The sequence below is a fragment of the Hippocampus zosterae genome, chromosome 1 (genome assembly GCF_025434085.1).
Source record: "Hippocampus zosterae strain Florida chromosome 1, ASM2543408v3, whole genome shotgun sequence".
NCBI classification, from domain to species: Eukaryota; Metazoa; Chordata; class Actinopteri; order Syngnathiformes; family Syngnathidae; genus Hippocampus; species Hippocampus zosterae.
In genome coordinates this window covers 29,303,992-29,326,243 of record NC_067451.1, presented here as the reverse complement: position 1 = coordinate 29,326,243, position 22,252 = coordinate 29,303,992, and the positions used below count along the sequence as shown (strand labels likewise).

Below are 22,252 nucleotides of genomic sequence, written 5' to 3'. Positions count from 1 at the left end.
ATGCAGGAATCTACCTACATTATCCGACATGCTTTTAGCTCGCTAAATGGTTGTGAATGAAATATTTACAATCAAAAGTCTGCATTTCAAATGAAACTGTGATTCCAATTGTAAGATTTGAAGCAAACACTAAAAACATGACAAATGTCCATCAAATGAGGAAAATTAGCTTCATGAACCTTGAGAAACACACCACAAGAAGACAGTTGTATGTTTGGTTGAGTTGCTGCTTTAGGATGGCTCTTCATATCGTAAGACTTTTATTATTATGATTATGATTATTTATGCATTTTAAAGCAAAGGCATTCACTTTCCTTTGTTGAAAGAATAGAAAATTAACAAGTACAAAAAGTTAAAAAATAAATGTATGCCTTCTCTCATCAAACATTATCAGCGTTGGTTTTTGGTAAATTTAATGAAATTTATCTCTTTGGTTTTTACTATGTGTTGACTCAGATTGCATCTTCTTCGTTTGCTTTAATAACGAAGTATGTGTCTTAAAAAGCTGAGCAGGTTGTCAATGAAGTTTTGTGGAGGTGGTCAAATGTGCTAGCGAAGCACTGTAGACTCCTTGTTCTCCCCTTCTCGCTTATAATGCTCACGCAGAGCCTTTCGGGCACCTGAGACAGAGGCCATGTTTCCAACTGTATATTTAAATGTGCAGTTTGAAACATTACAATAAAAAATGTAAATAGAAACAAGAAACAAAAACCTTGTAACCAGGCAGCATTTACTTCCCAGCATTTACTGTCAGCATTTACTTCCCAGCATTTATGGTCCATCTTACTTTAAGAGCCGGCAAAATGAATGCGGCCGGAAGGTGAATTTACTGTAATTCAACAGTAAGTAATTCACAGGAAGTGAATGAGATTTTGACTGAAAACAGCTGGCATAGGCTCCAGCACGCCCTCGATCCGTGTGAGAATTAAATGGATGGATGGGTGTGTGTGTGTATGTGCATGTGTGTGTGTGTGTGTGTGCGCGTTTGTATTCATGACATCTCAGGACAATTTTATGATAACACACCTTCACAATGAGGACCTGTGGAAAAATGAGGACATTTTTCGCGTCCTCATATTTCCACGCAGTCTACACTACTCTAGAGCTCACGAGGATACTCCCACACCAAAAATAAGTGATGTCCTGAAAGAGCACAATTTTCAGAAATTGTGTGTTTAAGTGTGTTTAACTTTCGACTCACTTTTCATTTGGAAAACTAGTGGCCAACTTCGGTACTTAACACACTTTTAACACACTTTCAGTGACGTCATTGTGCAGGACCTCAAATGTCATCTTTTTCGGACTGACTCACACATTTTCCCCGCCCTCGTCCTGATAAATCAAATCAATTAGCAGTCACACAAAATCCAACATGTGAAGCAGCCAGACAATCCTACTCTCAAACACGACCACGCGTGGATGACCATCGGGTAAGCAATTCCTTTTCATTTATCTTACCGTAACATAGAAGTTGTTCAATATAACCGTGTTTAACAGTGCCCACCAAAGGTAATATCATTCAATAAGACAGCTAGCTAGCTAGCTAGCTCGATCGTTAGCATGCTAATAAGCTTCCAGTAAAAGTAATGTGGACATGTCCTGCAGGCAAGGTTCTGGAAAACTTTTCTAAATCTTTAACAACACAGTCTGTGGAACTTGGTTTTGGTACCATATGTTTATTTCAGTGCAGTATTTGTTTTATTCGATTGCAGTTAATTTAAATTAGTTAGTACAGGTAGCCTAATGAAAGTGGGCCAGGCACTTCTAGCATTTACGCTAAGCCCGGTGTATTTACACTGTTTATTCTTGTGCTGATTCAATTGTACACCGTTTCAATGAAAAAAACAAACAAACGTTTGCAATGAAATTATAGCAGAATTCAGCTTTGTTGGTACATTTGGTCAAGACAATATTGTGTTACTCTATTTTAATTTTACATTGTTATCTGCCTGACAAATGGTTTGCCCGAATCTATTAGTCTGACCAGCAAATGTTTGATGAAATGAATTTTTGTATTTTTGAGGAAGAAAATAATATTCCTTTGGCTCAGTACTTTTTGAGCCAAAATAAGTGCTGCCATAATATTGTGCTTGCTTGTCTGGCTGACTTCTTCTCACTTTCCATTGTAGATGTTTACTGGTGGTGATAATGTCACAAAGAAGAACCAGACTGAGCCCTGAATCTGAGGCTGCTCCTTTTATCTGGAGTCAACAAGCCTTGTTTGAAAGCCCAGTGGATCAATGATTATAAAGGTATGCTATCAATCTACCTGCTATCTAATTCTTAAGGCTACCGCAAGCATATGACAAGAGCTGCAACCAAAGCCTGTCACAGTGACAGATTTTATTCGTACATTGTATTTACCCCAAAACTGTCACAATAAACAGCATATTTTTTATGCCATTGATCATATTGGAGCAAAAATAATTGAAGTACTTTTGAAGAAAATGTTTAGCAGCCATTATCATTCAATTATTGAGAATATTGTATTGCCATGTAGAACTAGGAATATCTTGGAATGAAAAAATAGAAATAGAAATTATTCGGCTTCTGTTAAAATATTGTGCTTCACCAAATATCACAATTCATAAAAACGCATACATCCGTAATAGTCGAGGAAAATTAGATGCCTTTAAACTTCCTTCATAATGCTTATTTCACCTGATTGAAGAAGGCTGTGGTAGCTGTTTGACAAATCCACATTTTTATCAGCAATTTGTACTGCCCATCAAAAGTCTCTACTTAGTTGAAAACAACGAATGGTCACCGGAATTATTTTTCAGTCATTACATTGTTTTAGTCTGAAAGAGTATGTTTCGGGTGTTGTCTTTATTATTTGAACTCAGTCATGTCTGTTGTCCTGAAATTGTGAGCTATAAGAGCTGTACAGTGGTAACTACCATAAAGAGCCGGCTTGTGCTGTGTATGAAGTTTAATTTATTCAAAAGTCATGTAACTACGACATATTTCTGACACTCTATGGTTGCTATAATGTTGATTTTCATGATTTCAGTCATGCCCTCATACTTCCCAGTTACTGTAGAATACTTTTTAGAATATTTCTGATACTGTAATGTTGCTGAAAAACCTGAGTGTGATCAGGTGAAATGACTTTTGTCTGGACCTAACACTGGAGAGCCTGTGTTCGAATGTCCCGTAATGGCACCGTAATGGTGTTATGTTGCAGACACCAAGTGACGGGATCTTGACTGAACCTTCTGGAGACCAAGAAGGGAGTGAGAGATCCACTTCATCCTTACAACAGGTTACTACTTCTTATCATGATATACTAGGTTTGAGTTTTCAGCTTTCTTTGACAAACACAGGAGAAGTTATAAATCAGAAACATGGACTCTCCATGATTTCAGTCGTCATTTCCTCATATTTCTTTAGACCTGAAAAACCCGAGTGTGTTTCAGGTGACATGACTTTGCCTTAACCTAACATCTGGTGAGCCTGCGTTCGAATGTCCCCATATTGCTGTACCACAGAACTGAACAGTGTTAACTTTCTATAGTGTGGTATATTCATCCCAAACTCTCCCGTGAGCAATGTTCAATGATAATTAATGTTTATTCATTTCTTAAATGGTCAGAATGAAGAATGCTGAATATTTTGACACCGTAATGTTAAGTTGCAGACACCAAGTGACCTGACTGAACCCTCTGGAGACCATGAATGGAGTGAGATATCCACTTCATTCTTACAACAGGTTACTACTTCTTATCATGATATACTAGGTTTGAGTTTTCAGCTTTCTTTGACAAACACAGGAGAAGTTATAAGTCAGAAACATAGACTCTCCATGATTTCAGTCGTCATGTCCTCATATTTCTTGAGACCTGAAAAACCTGAGTGTGTTTCAGATGACATGACTTTTGTCTTAACCTAACTCTGGAGAGCCTGTGTTCGAATGTCCCCATATTGCTGTTCCACAGAACTGAACAGTGTTAACTTTCTATAGTGTGGTATATTCATCCCAAACTCTCCCGTGAGCAATGTTCAATGATAATTAATGTTTATTCATTTCTTAAATGGTCAGAATGAAGAATGCTGAATATTTTGACACCGTAATGTTATGTTGCAGACACCAAGTGACCTGACTGAACCCTCTGGAGACCATGAATGGAGTGAGATATCCACTTCATTCTTACAACAGGTTACTACTTCTTATCATGATATACTAGGTTTGAGTTTTCAGCTTTCTTTGACAAACACAGGAGAAGTTATAAGTCAGAAACATAGACTCTCCATGATTTCAGTCGTCATGTCCTCATATTTCTTGAGACCTGAAAAACCTGAGTGTGTTTCAGATGACATGACTTTTGTCTTAACCTAACTCTGGAGAGCCTGTGTTCGAATGTCCCCATATTGCTGTTCCACAGAACTGAACAGTGTTAACTTTCTATAGTGTGGTATATTCATCCCAAACTCTCCCGTGAGCAATGTTCAATGATAATTAATGTTTATTCATTTCTTAACTGGTCAGAATGAAGAATGCTGAATATTTTGACACCGTAATGTTATGTTCCAGACACCAAGTGACCTGACTGAACCCTCTGGAGACCATGAATGGAATGAGAGATCCACTTCATTCTTACAACAGGTTACTCCTTCTTATCATGATATACTAGGTTTGAGTTTTCAGCTTTCTTTGACAAACACAGGAGAAGTTATAAGTCAGAAACATAGACTCTCCATAATTTCAGTCGTCATGTCCTCATATTTCTTCAGACCTGAAAAACCTGAGTGTGTTTCAGGTGACATGACTTTTGTCTTAACCTAACTCTGGAGAGCCTGTGTTCGAATGTCCCCATATTGCTGTTCCACAGAACTGAACAGTGTTAACTTTCTATATTGTGGTATATTCATCCCGAACTCTCCCGTGAGCAATGTTCAATGATAATTAATATTTATTCATTTCTTAACTGGTCAAAATGGAGAATGCTGAATATTTTGACACCGTAATGTTATGTTGCAGACACCGAGTGACCTGACTGAACCCTCTGGAGACCATGAATGGAATGATAGATACACTTCATCCTTACAACAGGTTACTACTTCTTGTCATGATATACTAGGTTTGAGTTTTCAGCTTTCTTTGACAAACACAGGAGAAGTTATAAATCAGAAACATGGACTCTCCATGATTTCAGTCGTCATGTCCTCATATTTCTTTAGACCTGAAAAACCTGAGTGTGTTTCAGGTGTCATGACTTTTGTCTTAACCTAACTCTGGAGAGGCTGTGTCTAAATGTCCCCATATTGCTGTTCCACAGAGAAGAACAGTGTTAACTTTCTATAGTGTGGTACGTTATTCCCAAACTCTCCTGTGAGCAATGTTCAATGATAATTAATATTTATTCATTTCTTAACTGGTCAGAATGAAGAATGCTGAATATTTTGACACCGTAATGTTATGTTGCAGACACCAAGGGACCTGACTGAACCCTCTGGAGACCATGAATGGAGTGAGAGATCCACTTCATCCTTTCAACAGGTTACTACTTCTTATCATGATATACTAGGTTTGAGTTTTCAGCTTTCTTTGACAAACACAGGAGAAGTTCTAAATCAGAAACATAGACTCTCCATGATTTCAGTCGTCATGTCCTCATATTTCTTCAGACCTGAAAAACCTGAGTGTGTTTCAGGTGACATGACTTTTGTCTTAACCTAACTCTGGAGAGCCTGTGTTCGAATGTCCCCATATTGCTGTTCCACAGAACTGAACAGTGTTAACTTTCTATAGTGTGGTATATTCATCCCAAACTCTCCCGTGAGCAATGTTCAATGATAATTAATATGTATTCATTTCTTAACTGGTCAGAATGAAGAATGCTGAAACATTTGACACCGTAATGTTGTTATGTTGCAGACATCAAGTGACAGGTACCTGACTGAACCCTCTGGAAACCAAGAATGGAGTGAGAGATCCACTTCATCCTTACAACAGGTTACTACTTCTTATCATGATATACTAGGTTTGAATTTTCAATGTTCTTTGACAAACACAGGAGAAGTTATAAATCAGAAACATGGACTCTCCAGGATTTCAGTCGTCATGTCCTCATATTTCTTTAGACCTGAAAAACCCGAGTGTGTTTCAGGTGACATGACTTTTGCCTTAACCTAACATCTGGAGAGCCTGTGTTCGAATGTCCCCATATTGCTGTACCACAGAACTGAACAGTGTTAACTTTCTATAGTGTGGTATATTCATCCCAAACTCTCCCGTGAGCAATGTTCAATGATAATTAATATTTATTCATTTCTTAACTGGTCAAAATGAAAAATGCTGAGTATTTTGACACCGTAATGTTATGTTGCAGACACCAAGTGACCTGACTGAACCCTCTGGAGAACAAGAATGGAGTGATAGATACACTTCATCCTTACAACAGGTTACTACTTCTTATCATGATATACTAGGTTTGAGTTTTCAGCTTTCTTTGACAAACACAGGAGAAGTTATAAGTCAGAAACATAGACTCTCCATGATTTCAGTCGTCATGTCCTCATATTTCTTCAGACCTGAAAAACCTGAGTGTGTTTCAGGTGACATGACTTTTGTCTTAAACTAACTCTGGAGAGCCTGTGTTCGAATGTCCCCATATTGCTGTTCCACAGAACTGAACAGTGTTAACTTTCTATAGTGTGGTATATTCATCCCAAACTCTCCCGTGAGCAATGTTCAATGATAATTAATGTTTATTCATTTCTTAACTGGTCAAAATGAAAAATGCTGAGTATTTTGACACCGTAATGTTATGTTACAGACACCAAGTGACCTGACTGAACCCTCTGGAGACCATGAATGGAGTGAGAGATCCACTTCATTCTTACAACAGGTTACTACTTCTTATCATGATATACTAGGTTTGAGTTTTCAGCTTTCTTTGACAAACACAGGAGAAGTTATAAGTCAGAAACATAGACTCTCCATAATTTCAGTCGTCATGTCCTCATATTTCTTCAGACCTGAAAAACTTGAGTGTGTTTCAGGTGACATGACTTTTGTCTTAACCTAACTCTGGAGAGCCTGTGTTCGAATGTCCCCATATTGCTGTTCCACAGAACTGAACAGTGTTAACTTTCTATAGTGTGGTATATTCATCCCAAACTCTCCCGTGAGCAATGTTCAATGATAATTAATATTTATTCATTTCTTAACTGGTCAGAATGAAGAATGCTGAATATTTTGACACCGTAATGTTATGTTGCAGACACCAAGTGACCTGACTGAACCCTCTGGAGACCATGAATGGAGTGAGAGATCCACTTCATTCTTACAACAGGTTACTACTTCTTATCATGATATACTAGGTTTGAGTTTTCAGCTTTCTTTGACAAACACAGGAGAAGTTATAAGTCAGAAACATTGACTCTCCATGATTTCAGTCGTCATGTCCTCATATTTCTTGAGACCTGAAAAACCTGAGTGTGTTTCAGGTGACATGACTTTTGTCTTAACCTAACTCTGGAGAGCCTGTGTTCGAATGTCCCCATATTGCTGTTCCACAGAACTGAACAGTGTTAACTTTCTATAGTGTGGTATATTCATCCCAAACTCTCCCGTGAGCAATGTTCAATGATAATTAATGTTTATTCATTTCTTAACTGGTCAGAATGAAGAATGCTGAATATTTTGACACCGTAATGTTATGTTCCAGACACCAAGTGACCTGACTGAACCCTCTGGAGACCATGAATGGAGTGAGAGATCCACTTCATCCTTTCAACAGGTTACTACTTCTTATCATGATATACTAGGTTTGAGTTTTCAGCTTTCTTTGACAAACACAGGAGAAGTTATAAGTCAGAAACATAGACTCTCCATGATTTCAGTCGTCATGTCCTCATATTTCTTGAGACCTGAAAAACCTGAGTGTGTTTCAGGTGACATGACTTTTGTCTTAACCTAACTCTGGAGAGCCTGTGTTCGAATGTCCCCATATTGCTGTTCCACAGAACTGAACAGTGTTAACTTTCTATAGTGTGGTATATTCATCCCAAACTCTCCCGTGAGCAATGTTCAATGATAATTAATATTTATTCATTTCTTAACTGGTCAGAATGAAGAATGCTGAATATTTTGACACCGTGATGTTATGTTGCAGACACCAAGTGACCTGACTGAACCCTCTGGAGACCATGAATGGAGTGAGAGATCCACTTCATTCTTACAACAGGTTACTACTTCTTATCATGATATACTAGGTTTGAGTTTTCAGCTTTCTTTGACAAACACAGGAGAAGTTATAAGTCAGAAACATAGACTCTCCATGATTTCAGTCGTCATGTCCTCATATTTCTTCAGACCTGAAAAACCTGAGTGTGTTTCAGGTGACATGACTTTTGTCTTAACCTAACTCTGGAGAGCCTGTGTTCGAATGTCCCCATATTGCTGTTCCACAGAACTGAACAGTGTTAACTTTCTATAGTGTGGTATATTCATCCCAAACTCTCCCGTGAGCAATGTTCAATGATAATTAATATTTATTCATTTCTTAACTGGTCAAAATGAAGAATGCTGAATATTTTGACACCGTAATGTTATGTTGCAGACACCAAGTGACCTGACTGAACCCTCTGGAGACCATGAATGGAATGATAGATACACTTCATCCTTACAACAGGTTACTACTTCTTGTCATGATATACTAGGTTTGAGTTTTCAGCTTTCTTTGACAAACACAGAAGAAGTTATAAATCAGAAACATGGACTCTCCATGATTTCAGTCGTCATGTCCTCATATTTCTTTAGACCTGAAAAACCGGAGTGTGTTTCAGGTGATATGATTTTTGTCTGGACTTAACTCTGGAGAGCCTGTGTTCGAATGTCCCCATATTGCTGTTACACAGAGCTGAACAGTGTTAACTTTCTATAGTGTCTTATATTAATCCCAATCCCTCCTGTGAGCGATGTTCAATGAATAACAATGTTTATTCATTTATTAACTAATCAGGATGAATAAATTTGAATATTTCTGACACTGCACTGTTGCTATGTTGCAGACACCAAGTGTTCCGATCCTGTTGAAACCTTTTGAAGATCAAGAAAGGAGTGGAAGATCCACTTCTTCCTTACAACAGGTTACTACGTCTTATCATTATATACTAGGTTTGAGTTTTCAGCTTTCTTTGACAAACACAGGAGAAGTTATAAATCAGAAACATGGACTCTCCATGATTTCAGTCGTCATGTCCTCATATTTCTTCAGACCTGAAAAACCCGAGTGTGTTTCAGGTGACATGACTTTTGCCTTAACCTAACATCTGGAGAGCCTGTGTTCGAATGTCCCCATATTGCTGTACCACAGAACTGAACAGTGTTAACTTTCTATAGTGTGGTATATTCATCCCAAACTCTCCCGTGAGCAATGTTCAATGATAATTAATATTTATTCATTTCTTAACTGGTCAAAATGAAAAATGCTGAGTATTTTGACACCGTAATGTTATGTTCCAGACACCAAGTGACCTGACTGAACCCTCTGGAGACCATGAATGGAATGAGAGATAAATTCTCAAAATTCTCAAATTTTCAAAATTCTCATTATTTCCTGGAATATCTTATTTTGATTATTTTATTTTTCCATTTTTAATAAATAATGCCTTCTTTTACAGGTGGGAATAAGAGACGCACATGGACAGATTATGAAGTGAAGGCTGTTGAGCGACATATGTTTGATTTCATAACAAGCCAGAAAGTTTCTGGTAAAACGAGCTGTGAGTCCTGTCTCCACGCAGAGCCAGCAGCTCTGAACGACAGAGGCTGGGTGTCCATCAAAAACTACATCCACAACAGGATATAACTGCATTAAAAAGGGAAATGAATGGCTAGTCCATTGAAATGCGAGCACGTCTGGGTACATTTCAGTTCAAGTTAACTAAAGCAATAGCAATGGTGCATTTAGGGTGGGATGGTCAATTATGGATTTCATATTTGTTGTTGGATACTGTGTTTCACGTTTGTTGTTTCATGATCTTCAAGAGCAATTTGGAAAATCCTTGAAGATGTATGAACATGTAAATTATACTGTATATCAGGCATGTTCCGATCTGGGCCTGGAGAGCCACTGTCGTGCCTGTTTTCCAGCTCTCCCGGCTGCATCACACCTGTTTCAGATGATCAGTTCATCAGTCAGCTCTGATGCAGCATTAGAACATCCTGGGAGAGCTGGAAAACAAAAAGACAGCGGCCCTTGAGGACCGACCTTGGACACTCCTGCTGTATATAAACGTACGTACGATATACAAACTTCTCACAAAAGATAGGCTTATTAGGTTTGAGGTGATATTTTGGAAAAACCCTAAAACATTTGAATTCATCCTATTTCAAGAATTTCAATACTTTTTGAAAAGTTGCTTTTGTCTAACGGTAGCTAAAGAAGTTGCTACACACATGGCACAATAAATGGCCAGATTCATTAAAAATTCTTCATCGCAGTATTCACATTTTGACATAATCTTCTTCAGTTCAAACAACCCTCATCTATTGCAGTGCTTTGTGTCATGGAGAGGAGGTGGCATGTTTTCTGTGTTCATAATTTCATATTGTCAGCAATTAAAAAATAAGAAAGTGGACTGACCACATATTTAACCGTCTCTTCTTCTTCACAGCTTATTTTACTATCTTGTATTATTAATGTGAATATTTGAGGGATGACGGGTATAACGACTGTTTGGCACATTCGCCTCACAGTTCAGCAATTGATATTTGAATATTTGAATCTGGGCATCCTTCCTTTGTAGAGTTCTCCCCATGCCTGAGCATGACAATTGGACACATGTGCCTAACATATACTGTTGGTATGTAACATGAGTCAATTTAAAAATACACACTTTACTCTTAGCGGGTCTTCATAAGTCATATATACTTGAAAATGATGTGTATCCAGGGGGCTCAAAATTCACAAAAACATGAAATGGTAGTGTGTTTGAGGTGACTGTCTCCATAATACACAAAAACCTGTCAATGTCCTCATATGTAGTAGTTTTGTCATAAATCAAAAAAAAATTACGTCCTAGCCAAAATCTGAGTAGATGGCTGTCTTCCTGATTTTTTTTCATGGTTACCATATTTTTTTGGAGCCTGTAGGACCACGGGAAAGGCATGTACCCATATGTCGGGTGAACAAACGGACGTCCTGAAAATGCACCAAAACACGTATGCGTGTGTGTGTGTGTGTGTGTGTGTGTGTGTGCGTGTGTGTGTGTGTGTGTGTGTGTGTGTGATCCTCGTCTCACCCCCCCTCGGGTGGTGTCCATCCCTCATTCAGCTTCGGTCCTCTACCAGAGGCCAGGAAGCTTGAGGGCTCTGCGCAGTATCCTTGCTGTTCCCAACCCTGCACATTTCTGGACTGAGATGTCCGATGTTGTTCCCGGGATCTGTTGCAACCACTCATCTAGTTTGGGGGTCACTGCCCCGAGTGCTCCGACCACCACAGGCACGACTGTCACCTTTACCTTCCAGGCTCTGGTTGGTTCGCCATTACCATCTTGTCAGTCTGGATCTGGAAGTCCCACAGGATCTTCGCTCTGTCATTCTCCACCACCTTCGGAGGTGTTTCCCATTTTGACCTTGGGGTTTCCAGTCCATACTCCGCACAGATGTTTCGATAGACTATGCCAGCCACCTGGTTATGGCGTTCCATGTAGGCTTTCCCGGGCAGCATCTTACACCCTGCAGTTATGTGTTGGATCGTCTCAGGTACCTCTTTGCACAACCTACACCCTGGGTCTTTGCTGGTGTGGTATATCTGGGCCTCAATGGCTCTGGTGCTCAGGGACTGCTCCTGAGCAGCCAAGATGAGTGCCTCTGTGCTGTCCTTCAGGCCAGCCCTCTCGAGCCACTGATAGGACTTGAGATCGGCCACTTCAGTTATGGTCCGGTGGTACATCCCGTGTAGGGGCTTGTCCTCCCATGATGGTCCCTCTTCCAGTGCCTCATCTTCTGTTCCCCATTGTCTGAGACATTCTCTGAATATGTCATCCGTTAGAGCCTACTCCTTGATGTAATTCATGGAGCTTGTTTGGAGTTTCATCCTGGACAGTGGCTCTCACACTCACTAGTCCCCGGCCTCCTTCCTTTCGGCTTACATACAGTCTCAGGGTGCTGGATTTGGGATGGATTTTTTCCTTGGATTTATTCCTGCAGGGTATCTGATCACTGGCAGGGCATAGCTGTTTATTGCCCGGGTCTTATTCTTGCCATTGAGCTGGCTTCTTGGGACTTGCCTCACTCGCTGGAGGTATTTGGTCGTAGCCGCTTTCCTTGTTGCCAGTTCGAGGTTGCCATTGGCTTGTGGTATACCGAGGTACTTGTAGCTGTCCTCAATAAGGCTGTTCACACGGCACACATTTGCTCCGGCGCTGCACCGATGTATTTTGTTGTGATATATTTTGCACCGCAGCAAATTGTGTGGAGCGTTCACACGTACAAAGCCGCTGAGCGTGACAGCATCGGCACAGCGTCGGCTCAGCCACACTTGCGTTCACACCGCAGTTTCTGCAGCGGACCAAAACGACAGAAAACAAACGAGCTGTCGTGTTGGTTCTTTTAAAACGTACTGTATATACACAACTCAAGCGACTACTGGACCGGCACGTCCTTCTCCTTCTCGGTCTACGTGCCTTCTGCTCGAGAGTGACCGCCCCCGAAAAGGTAAATCAACGATGACTTCAATGACACTCAGAAAAGCAAACACTAATGCACCAAACAGAAAATCAAGAGAGGAAATCACAAAATAAATTATATGGGGGGCGTTGTGAACAAACAACAAAGGAACAAACAACTCCAAGACAGTCCAGTCTCCTACAAAAGTAAAGATGTTACCAACCAAGTCTTGTGTCGTTGTTAAACAAACACATTACGGAAGTCCGACAGAGCACGAAAGCAACACATTCTCGCCATACGTACTTCACAAGCATTTGCTCTGGAGCAAATTTTATCCAGTTGCGTTCACACGTGCAAGTTTACATTGGTGCTGCTTCGCAAACGAGCATTTGCTCCAGAGCAAATTTTTAAACCACCTCCCTGAGGTGGATCAAATTTGGTCCGCTGTAAGCCTTTTTCCGGGGCTACGCCGGAGCTAATTTACACGTGTGAACGCTCTACTGGGGCAGCCCCGGCGTAGCACCGGACCAAATCTTGCCGTGTGAACAGCCCTAATGTCTGGTATTGTTCCTTCAGGGAGTGAGACCCCTTCTGTGCGGACTACCTTTCCTCTCTTAGTCACCATCCGACTACATTTCTCAAGCCCGAATGACATCCCGATGTCGCTGCTGTAGATCCTGGTTATGTGGATCAGGGAGTCGATGTCCCTTTCACTCTGAGCATACAGCTTTATGTCATCCATGTAGAGGAGGTGTCTGATGATATTTCTGAAGTGGTATCCATAGCCTGTCTTGGTGATTACTTGGCTTAGGTGGTCAGTCCTATGCAGAACAGCAGTGGAGAGAGTGCATCACCTTACATATATATATGTAAGGTGATGTATGCCACATTTGATGGACACTTGAAGCCAACGGCAAGCCACTTACCCAAGTGTGGTTTTCCACATCCTCATCGAGTTTGCAACGAAGGCTCTTAGCGTCCTGTTCACCTTATACAACTCCAAGCATTCAGTGATCCATGTATGTGGCATCGAGTCATAGGCTTTCTTGTAATCAATCCAGGCTGTGCACAGGTTGGTATGTCGGGACCTGCTGTCTTGTGCGACTGTTGTGTCAACCAGGAGCTGTTTGGCTCCTCTGGTATCTCTAGCAAATGAACTCTGAGCTTGCCGTTATTCCCGGAGGCTTGACTAAAGAACTCCAACCGCTGGACATTGGCTTCAACCGGGCGTTCAAAGTAAAGTTGCGAACGGCATGGGAACAATGAATGATCGGTGGCAAACACAACTTTACAAAGAGTGAGAGGCAGCGGTTGGCGAGTTACGCCACAATACGCAACAACGAGAGGGAACGCGGCGTTTTTGATGGATTACGGTACTTGCACAATTGTTCAATTCTTTCTACACACACACGCGCTACCACCATGTTTCGCTCTGTTCTTTACTTTCAAATGTGGGAAAGCTTCACACGAGAGAAATGTTGACTTTGCTGTTGCTACTCCTTCTTTCCGCTCGGCAATGCGTAGCAACTCACACTAGCATGTGATGCATTCAATGACAACTGAGATGTGCAGTCCTCTGCTTCTGATACAGAGGATGAGGACTTTGATGGATTTCTGGGTGATGATTGATCGAAAAACGTGAGAACATTGTACGATGGCTAAATAAAATACACCCGAACTCAGTTCTGCTTTCGTTGCCTTTTTAAAAACGTGTTTTTAGCTTATCTGTATGTCTTGGCATGCTACCGTATGCTTCAAGCTAACGTGTTAGAGCGCGCGCATGCATGCCGTATGTTTAAGCTGGCGTATGTTTTACCACTGTAAAACTGCGGCCATTAGTACGGTGCGTCCTGTGTATGTGTAAAATACAGAAATGTCACCCACTAATGAGACTGCGGCCATTAGTAGGGTGCGTCGAATAGTCGTGAAAATACGGTATATAGATTAGAGCTCTCAATTTAGCGCGTTTTTATTGCCATTAATTTAAATGAATTTTAACGGGATTAAAATTTTTCTCGCAAGATTAACGCGGCACACGTCACAAGCGGATGTTACGGTGCTCTATAAATACACCAGAAACAAAACAAGCGCACTGCAGAAGTCCACGCCCATGTCTGTTTTGCCAGCCATGGCAGCGCGAGAGACCGAAAACGGATACTTAAAGAGTTTATGAATGGAAAGTTTACTTTTAAAAAGTTGCCAGATTGCTCCACTGACAAGACCAAAGTTACCTGTTCTTCTCTCTCTGTGTATCATACAGGTATACGATGTATGCCACTGATGCGATTGTTACTTGTTTGGAATTTTGTGTGGAAGGTTACAGCGTTCCGTGTCCATATAAATAGAGCAGGTGGAGCTTCTCTGTGTTCGTCTGACAGTGACGATGCGCAGAGGCGGTGACATGACAACGAAAGTTCAGCGGTGCAGTGCTACCGACCTAGCGAAAATAAAACGTCTCCAGTGTTGTCATCGAACCAAGTGTAGTCATCCGAAATGAGGTAGACACAAAAACCGTAGAGAGACTTCCGCGCAAGAAGGACCAACAGAATCAACATAGCCTGACTACTGTGTTCAAAGCAAACCAAACTGTTTGCAGTGGCGGCGCGCAGCGGCGCGGTGAAGTAGGTACGTTTTGAAAAGGGACAGACGGAAGGACAGACCGCGTGCGGGACGATGCGCAATATATATATAGATATTGCTCTGTTTTGATTTAATTAAAAAAGCTGTTAAAGCAGCTGTTGTGTGACAAAATATTTTTTTTTTCACTGTTGTTGATGGACAGTAATATTGTGTGAGAGATTATGTGTGAACAACTGCTCCACGTGAAAAATGTTCATGTAAAATTGAAAATTTAATATTTCAGTAAATATTTGCATTTGGCATATAGAAAACTGATTCATGATTCCATGTTGATGATTAAAATGGGGAAAAATAGGACACAAAATTCAGAAACGATAAAAAATGTGTGAGTAATCACAATCAATTTTTAGTAATATGTAGTTAATTTGGACAGTAGCATTTTTAATTAGATTGAATATTTTAATCGTTTGACAGCTCTAAAATATACTGTGTATATATATATATATATATATATATATATATATATATATATATATATATATATATATAATTTAGAGAGAGAGAGACACACACACACACAGAGCATTCCATGAGTACTGATGGATTATGTTCATCGATCCGACATTGACAGACGTCCATTTTGCTGGTGAATGATGGGAAATTTCGAAAAACTGACAGAATAAGCACTAATGGAAGCGAGTTTTCATCCGTCACCGGAATCGTCACTCACCAAGTCAGTCCCAATGGACCTCCTCAGTCGATCACTGATAGACACCTGTTTCGCTGACAACTGATGGAAATATGCGTGTCTTGCGTGTGTTTGTTCACAGGGGCGATGACTCTACGGTTGCTTCGAGCGGGGCAGAGGAGGGGTTCCTCCTCCTCTTCCTCCTACATAAAAAAATAAATAAATAAATGATTTACATGTGGTTAGGATGGCTGCTAAATCTCAGTTACCATTCTCTGAGCCATTCAGACCGGTGTTTGGTTCCAGAATAACTGGCACCCGATTCCAGCTGTGGCTGTTCGAGTAACGTCAGTACAGGAATTTTGTGTTGTCACAGGCTACATGGAAATTGTTCAACTGCATTAATTTTACATGTGTTCAATAATGCCCTCCACCCCACATACACACACACACCGAAAGGGCAACATTTGCTGCAAGAATTACCTGTTTTACAGAAAATGCTTGAAAGACGAAGGCAAATATGGGCTTCCGCCTAAATGGGATGTCAGTACCCACGGCTGTCTTTCCAGTATCGCACAGGATTGAGCTTCAGTCAACGTTGCAGGAGGTGGATATGCTACAGGCTAGTTTACAATGACATTGTGGAATTAACAATGACTCACTATGTCTCCCATTTCAGTCTAACTAGCGCTCGGTATGCAGTTTACAGAATTTAAAATGGAACTTTGTCAAAGTTGACATATTTTGACACCTTCAAAAGACCTTCATGACATAGAAAATAGAAGAGCAGAAGAAATGTGATTTGTTGTTCGAGGGCATCACAGGGCATCACAGGGCTTTAAAAATAATGTTCGTACATACACTCATTAAGTTGCTTTTATGCAGCATTCCATTGCGGCCGAAATATAATGTTGTGTTTTTGTTCTTTCAAAAGCTGTCTTTGATGTAAAGTTAAACAATTACGATCGGACAAAGTAACGTAAACAGTAACATGATCTGCCTGCAATTCATATCTCTGTTGATAGAAACATTACAAGACCAAAATAAATAAATAAATAAATAAAATTATATCTCCCTTGACACTCTGGAGGAGGTGGGCAACAGAAGGATGCTAACTAAGCTAAAAGCTATGATGGCCAGTCCCTCCCACCCCCTCCAGCCCGCCCTGACAGCACTTGGTAGCTCCTTCAGCCAGAGACTGTTACACCCGCGCTGCAAGAAGGAGAGATACCGACGCTCGTTCCTACCGACGGCTGTCAGGCTGATGAATAAAAAATAACAATAATAATAATAATAATAATTTTTATCCATTTGTGTTCATATTGTATTTAATTGAAAGATGTTTGTTGTTTTTTTTTTCTCTTTCTCCTTTCTTCTTTCTACATACATTCTTGCTGCTGGAGGCTGTAAATTTCCCCATTGTGGGACGAATAAAGGAGATCTTATCTTATCTTATCTTATATATATATATCTATATATATATATATAGATATATATATATATCTATATATATATATAGATATATATATAGATATAGATATAGATAGATAGATATTATGCTGACGTATGTTTAAATGTTTATGCCTTACAGGGTTGACAATCAAGCAATCTGAATGGATGCAATGTCATCATCTCCGTAGTTCACCTTCTATTCCCCCCCCCCCCCAAAAAAAAAGAATAATATAAAACTTTGCCGTATTAAGGGAGAGAAAAAGTATAAATCGCCTGCCACGAACTAGCCGAACATCTTGATTGAGTTTTAGGGTTTGGATACATGAAGCTGCAATTAAGTGTAATAAAAACCTGCATCTTAATCGTTCAAGGGAAGGGAAGCAATTACTGATCATATCACTCAGTATTCATATGATATGAAGGCAAAAACAAAGGATGACCAAATGAGCCATTAATTTATAAACTAATGCCAGTTGGGATTTTGGGTTCAGACACTTAAAACCTTTCCTGATGAATTCATTAATGCACGGATCCAAACATTAATGCAGACTGAATGATGGGGAAATGAAAGACCAATGTGTCAGACTGTATAAGAGGGAGGAGAGACACTAACTCACAGTTTATTTCATTGAACCAACTCCACTTACTCACATATTCCTGGTGACTTGAAGCATGCAGAAATTCGCTCACCAGTTTTCTGAAAATTTCAATTGGCGATAAAATTGGGATCCGGCCAACTGGGGACAGACAACAAGTGTGACATTACTTTTTTTCTTTTGCTCTGAGGGTGTGCGGTGTTTGCGGCTTCTCCAATTTGAAAGGGCGGGCTTTTCCTTTAAAAGAGTCTCACGGGAGTGAATTGACTGACAGATGATTTTCTTAAAGTCTCACTCTGTTGATATGATTCTCTTGAGGCAGAGTTGTAGTGATAAATTGGTTATACTTTCTGTCATTTGTTCTTTCTGGTCTCTTTCACTCTGTGTCTAAAAATTCTTCTTCGAGTTCTTCACAACAATCTCTCTGAGAAACAGCTTTTAAGAGACACTTGTCTTACTTCCCCAAATTCAGCTTTCACCATGAGTCTATTTGAGAAAACTGCAGCCAAATCTATGCTCTGTTGGCTTCTATTGTGTGCCACCCAAGTATCCTTCCTGTCAAGGCTGTGGACTACTGCAGCTGAAATTGGTGCCAGGGATGAACAATCCCATCCCAAGGTTTGCAAACCGCCCAATTAAGGAGAAACTTTGGACACTTTTCAATCGTACTCGATGCTGGGCTAGAGAGCATGAATGCTGTGAAATACATCCAATCCCGCTTCGACCACAGTATGTCTTGTCATAGCAGCCAGTAAGACTCCACCGTAATTTGCTGGTTGGCCCACGACAAAGTGCCGAAGGAAAAGAGGGGCAGGCCAAGGAAGTCTCTGCAGCAAGAAGAATGGGTGAACATTTTCCAACATGACAGTAAACATTGGCCTTTGTGGTTTGACAACAGTCAATCCTTTGAACACGACGGCTATGAGTTCTATAGTCTAGCCGGGACGCTCACTGACCCGAGTGAGTCAAGTCACATTGATTTGTGATGCAAGACTTGACCTAAGCAGGAAGTTCACACCCAGAACCCCATCCCCTCCCCCTTCGCCTTTCACAGTTAACCCAATTGCTCTGTCCTTCGAGTGAAGCCCAATTGAGGTGAATAGAGAACGCACACACACTCACACACACATTCTGTTGCCTCTAGTATATCTATTAGCACAGTAAAGCAGCCTGTGCAGAGAATTTGAATTTATTTGTTTGATTCTTTTTAATTTTTCACGAATTTAACACCAGTGATAGGCTCCAGCATTCCCGCTACTCTCGTGAGGATAAATCGGCTCAGATAATGGATGGATGGTCTTATATATATGTATATGCTGTATACAGTAAATATTCTCTAGTATGGACTCGTGTTTGCGCTGTCCAATTTGTCCTGATAACAGAAATTCCTCATTTGGGAAATGAGCATGGTACATGTCCTTTATGAACCTGCAAGTATGTTGATAAAATGCACGCGTAACAACACAATCAATAAAATACAAAAATATATTGTCCAAAAACTGTTAATATAACAAAAACTGCAAAACAGGTATATCCCCAAAAAAATCACAACAGTAAAATACGTACAGTTTTTAATGTTTATTTTTTTCTGTCTTGGGAAAAAAATATGTATTTTGGATTGTTTTGTTGGATGCATTCTTTGGTTTATGACAATGTTTGCCTGTGTGTCATACAGTTTTCTTGCTAGTTGCAAGTAACTGTCCCGTTGATCACTGATGCATACTGAAGGATTTTTGTTGCCGTTTGCATTGCTTCCTTGCTAGATGGTGGGTTGTCATCAGGAGTTGAATCGATGCCTTGTTGTTTAAAGTTTCATAGATTTGCGTCTTTCCGACTCCAAGTGTCTGCTGGATCTTTTTAACTTTGTGTTCAGCCTCGCTCAAACGGATTCATTTCACTCACTCCGCTCCAGTTGTTACAGTTCTTCTACGTTTCGATGCGATGATCTACACGACGTAAGTGAATAAAGTTAAAATCTTTCGCAATTACAGTAAAACGCACGCCAATAAAAAGTCGCTTACACATCTTTGTTTCGAATCAGATGAATGAAAATGGCGAAGCGAACATGTTTCTTCGGTCTCGTCGAGTGGGTGCTGCTTTTAAGCTAGTGCCGCGTTCTACAGGACGTAAGTGAATAAAGTTAAAATCATTCACAATTACAGTAAAACTCGCGGCAATAAAAACTCACTCAAAAATTCCTTTGCATAGAATTCCGGGGATGGGAATATTTACTGTATATGTGTATACATACAGTAATCCCTTGTTTACCGCAGGGTTACGTTCCAAAAAAAACAAAGTTTTTCAACAAATAACTCTAATAGTTTTTGGAAATACTGAACTGTAAAATAATATTGCTTGAGCGGGTCCTCAGGTGTCTTTGCCGGTGCAGAACGTTTCGTCGACATTGTGGGGTAGGTATGTACAAAGACGAGGTGAGGAGACTGCTCACATTGGTCAGTGCCTGAGCCAATCAGGATGCAGAACGCAATTCACTGTTTAAAAGCATTCAAAAAACTGCACTGGCACGTAGATCGAACGGTAAATTGAGAGGTTTGCCCTTTCGCTCAGCTCCTTCTTTACCACGACAGACCGATACAAAGTCTGCATCACAGCAGATGCTGCACCAATCCGCCTGTCGATCTCTCGCTCCCTCCTGCCCTCACTCGTGAACAATACCCCAAGATACTTAAACTCCTCCACTTGGGTCAAGATCTCCTCCCCGACCCAGAGAGGGTACTTCAGCCTTTTCCGACCGAGGACCATGGTTTCAGATTTGGAGGTTCTGATCTTCATCCCAACCGCTTCACACTCAGCTGCTTGAAGGAGCCAACAGTACCACATCATCTGCAAAAAGCAGAGAGGCAATATTGAGGCCACCAAAACGGAACCCCTCAACGCTTCGGCTGCACCGAGAAATTCTATTCATAAACGTAATGAACAGAATTGGCGAAAAAGGGCAGCCTTGGCGGAGTCCAACCCTCACTGGAAACGATTCCGACTTACTGTCGGCAATGCGAACCAAACTCTGACATTGGCAGTGTAGGGACCGAACAGCCCATATCAGGGGGCTCGGTAGCCCATACTCTCGCAACAACCCCCACAGAACTCCCTGAGGGACACGGTCAAACGCCTTCTCCAAGTCCACAACACACATGTAGACTGGTTGGGCGAGTTCCCACGTACCCTCGAGGACCCTGCAAAGCCTGTAGAGCTGATCCGCAGTTCCACGGCCCGGACGAAAACCACACTGCTGCTCCTCAGTCTGAGGCTCGACTTCCTGATGGATCCTCCTCTCCAGCACCCCTGAATAGACCTTACCAGGGAGGCTGAGGAGTGTGATACCTCTGTAGTTGGAACGCACCCTCCGTTCCCCTTTTTAAAAAGAGGGACCACCACCCCGGACTGCCAATCCAGAGGCACTCTCGCCGATGACCATGCAATGCTGCAGAGGAGTGTCAACCAGGACAGCCCCACAGCATCCAGAGCCTTGAGGAACTCCGGGCGGATCTTATCCACCCCTGGGGCCTTGCCACCGAGGAGCTATTTCAACACATAATTGACTTGGTAGTGTTGAGGAGGTCTTCGAAATACTCTGCCCACTGGTACACAACGTCCCGAATCGAAGTCAGCAGCGCCCCATCCCCACTGTACACAGTGTTAGTGGTCCACTGCTTCCCCCTCCTGAGATGTCGGATGGTGGACCAGAATTTCCTCGAAGCCATCCGGAAGTCGGCTTCCATGGCCTCGCCGAACTCTTCCCACGCCCGGGTTTTTGCCTCGCCGACCACCAAAGCTGCATTCCGCTTAGCCAGTCGATACCCGTCAGCTGCCTCTGGGGTCCCACAGGCCATAAAGGCCCGATAGGGTTGCCGCCACCTTACGGCCACAACTCAGATTGACCGCCTCAACAATAGACGCGTGGACCATTATCCATTCAGACTCAATGTCCCCCGGAGCTGTTCCTCCCAATCACGCCCTTACAGGTCTCACTTTCATTGCCCACGTGAGCATTGAAGTCCCCCAGCAGAACAAGGGAGTCCCCAGCCGGAATACACTCCAGCACATCCTCCACTGTGTCTGGAGGCAAGTCCGACTATATCCAGTCGTAACTTCTCGACCTTGCACACCAGCTCAGGCTTCTTCCCTGCAAGAGAGGTGACATTCCACGTTCATAGAGCTAGCTTCTGCAGCCGAGGATCAGACCGCCAGACTTAGGCTGCTACCCAGCTCACATTTCACCCGACCCCTTTGGCCCCTCCCATGGGTGGTGAGCCCATGAGAAGGTGGACCCACGTTGCCTCTTCGGACTGAGTC

General features: G+C 41.5%; 2 protein-coding genes across 30 annotated transcripts in view; both read left to right on the top strand.

Annotated features, from left to right (window-relative positions):
* LOC127608198 (neuroligin-3-like) overlaps positions 1-22,252 on the top strand; it is a 238,327-nt gene that overhangs the window by 46,854 nt on the left and 169,221 nt on the right. The gene's annotated exons all lie outside the window — the stretch shown is intronic.
* LOC127607259 (cell surface glycoprotein 1-like) lies at positions 991-10,700 on the top strand. 29 transcript variants are annotated; one of them, XM_052075400.1, is made up of 16 exons: positions 991-2,252; positions 3,188-3,265; positions 3,641-3,712; positions 4,088-4,159; positions 4,535-4,606; positions 4,982-5,053; positions 5,429-5,500; positions 5,879-5,956; positions 6,333-6,404; positions 6,780-6,851; positions 7,227-7,298; positions 7,674-7,745; positions 8,121-8,192; positions 8,568-8,639; positions 9,019-9,096; positions 9,473-10,700. In XM_052075400.1, the coding sequence occupies exons 1-16, from the start codon at positions 2,241-2,243 to the stop codon at positions 9,524-9,526; spliced, it is 1,092 nt and encodes a 363-aa protein (XP_051931360.1). In that variant the 5' UTR covers positions 991-2,240; the 3' UTR covers positions 9,527-10,700. The 29 variants fall into 29 exon arrangements, with proteins under 29 accessions (XP_051931360.1, XP_051931376.1, XP_051931387.1 ...); XM_052075416.1 differs by lacking the exon at positions 3,641-3,712; XM_052075427.1 differs by lacking the exon at positions 4,088-4,159.

What these genes read in the sequence shown, in the direction of transcription:
- LOC127607259 (XM_052075400.1), top strand. An exon ending in CCACTTCATCCTTACAACAG is followed by an intron (nt 3,266 to 3,640) that starts GTTACTACTTCT and finishes GTTAAGTTGCAG; the next exon opens with ACACCAAGTGACCTGACTGA. An exon ending in CCACTTCATCCTTTCAACAG is followed by an intron (nt 7,746 to 8,120) that starts GTTACTACTTCT and finishes GTTATGTTGCAG; the next exon opens with ACACCAAGTGACCTGACTGA.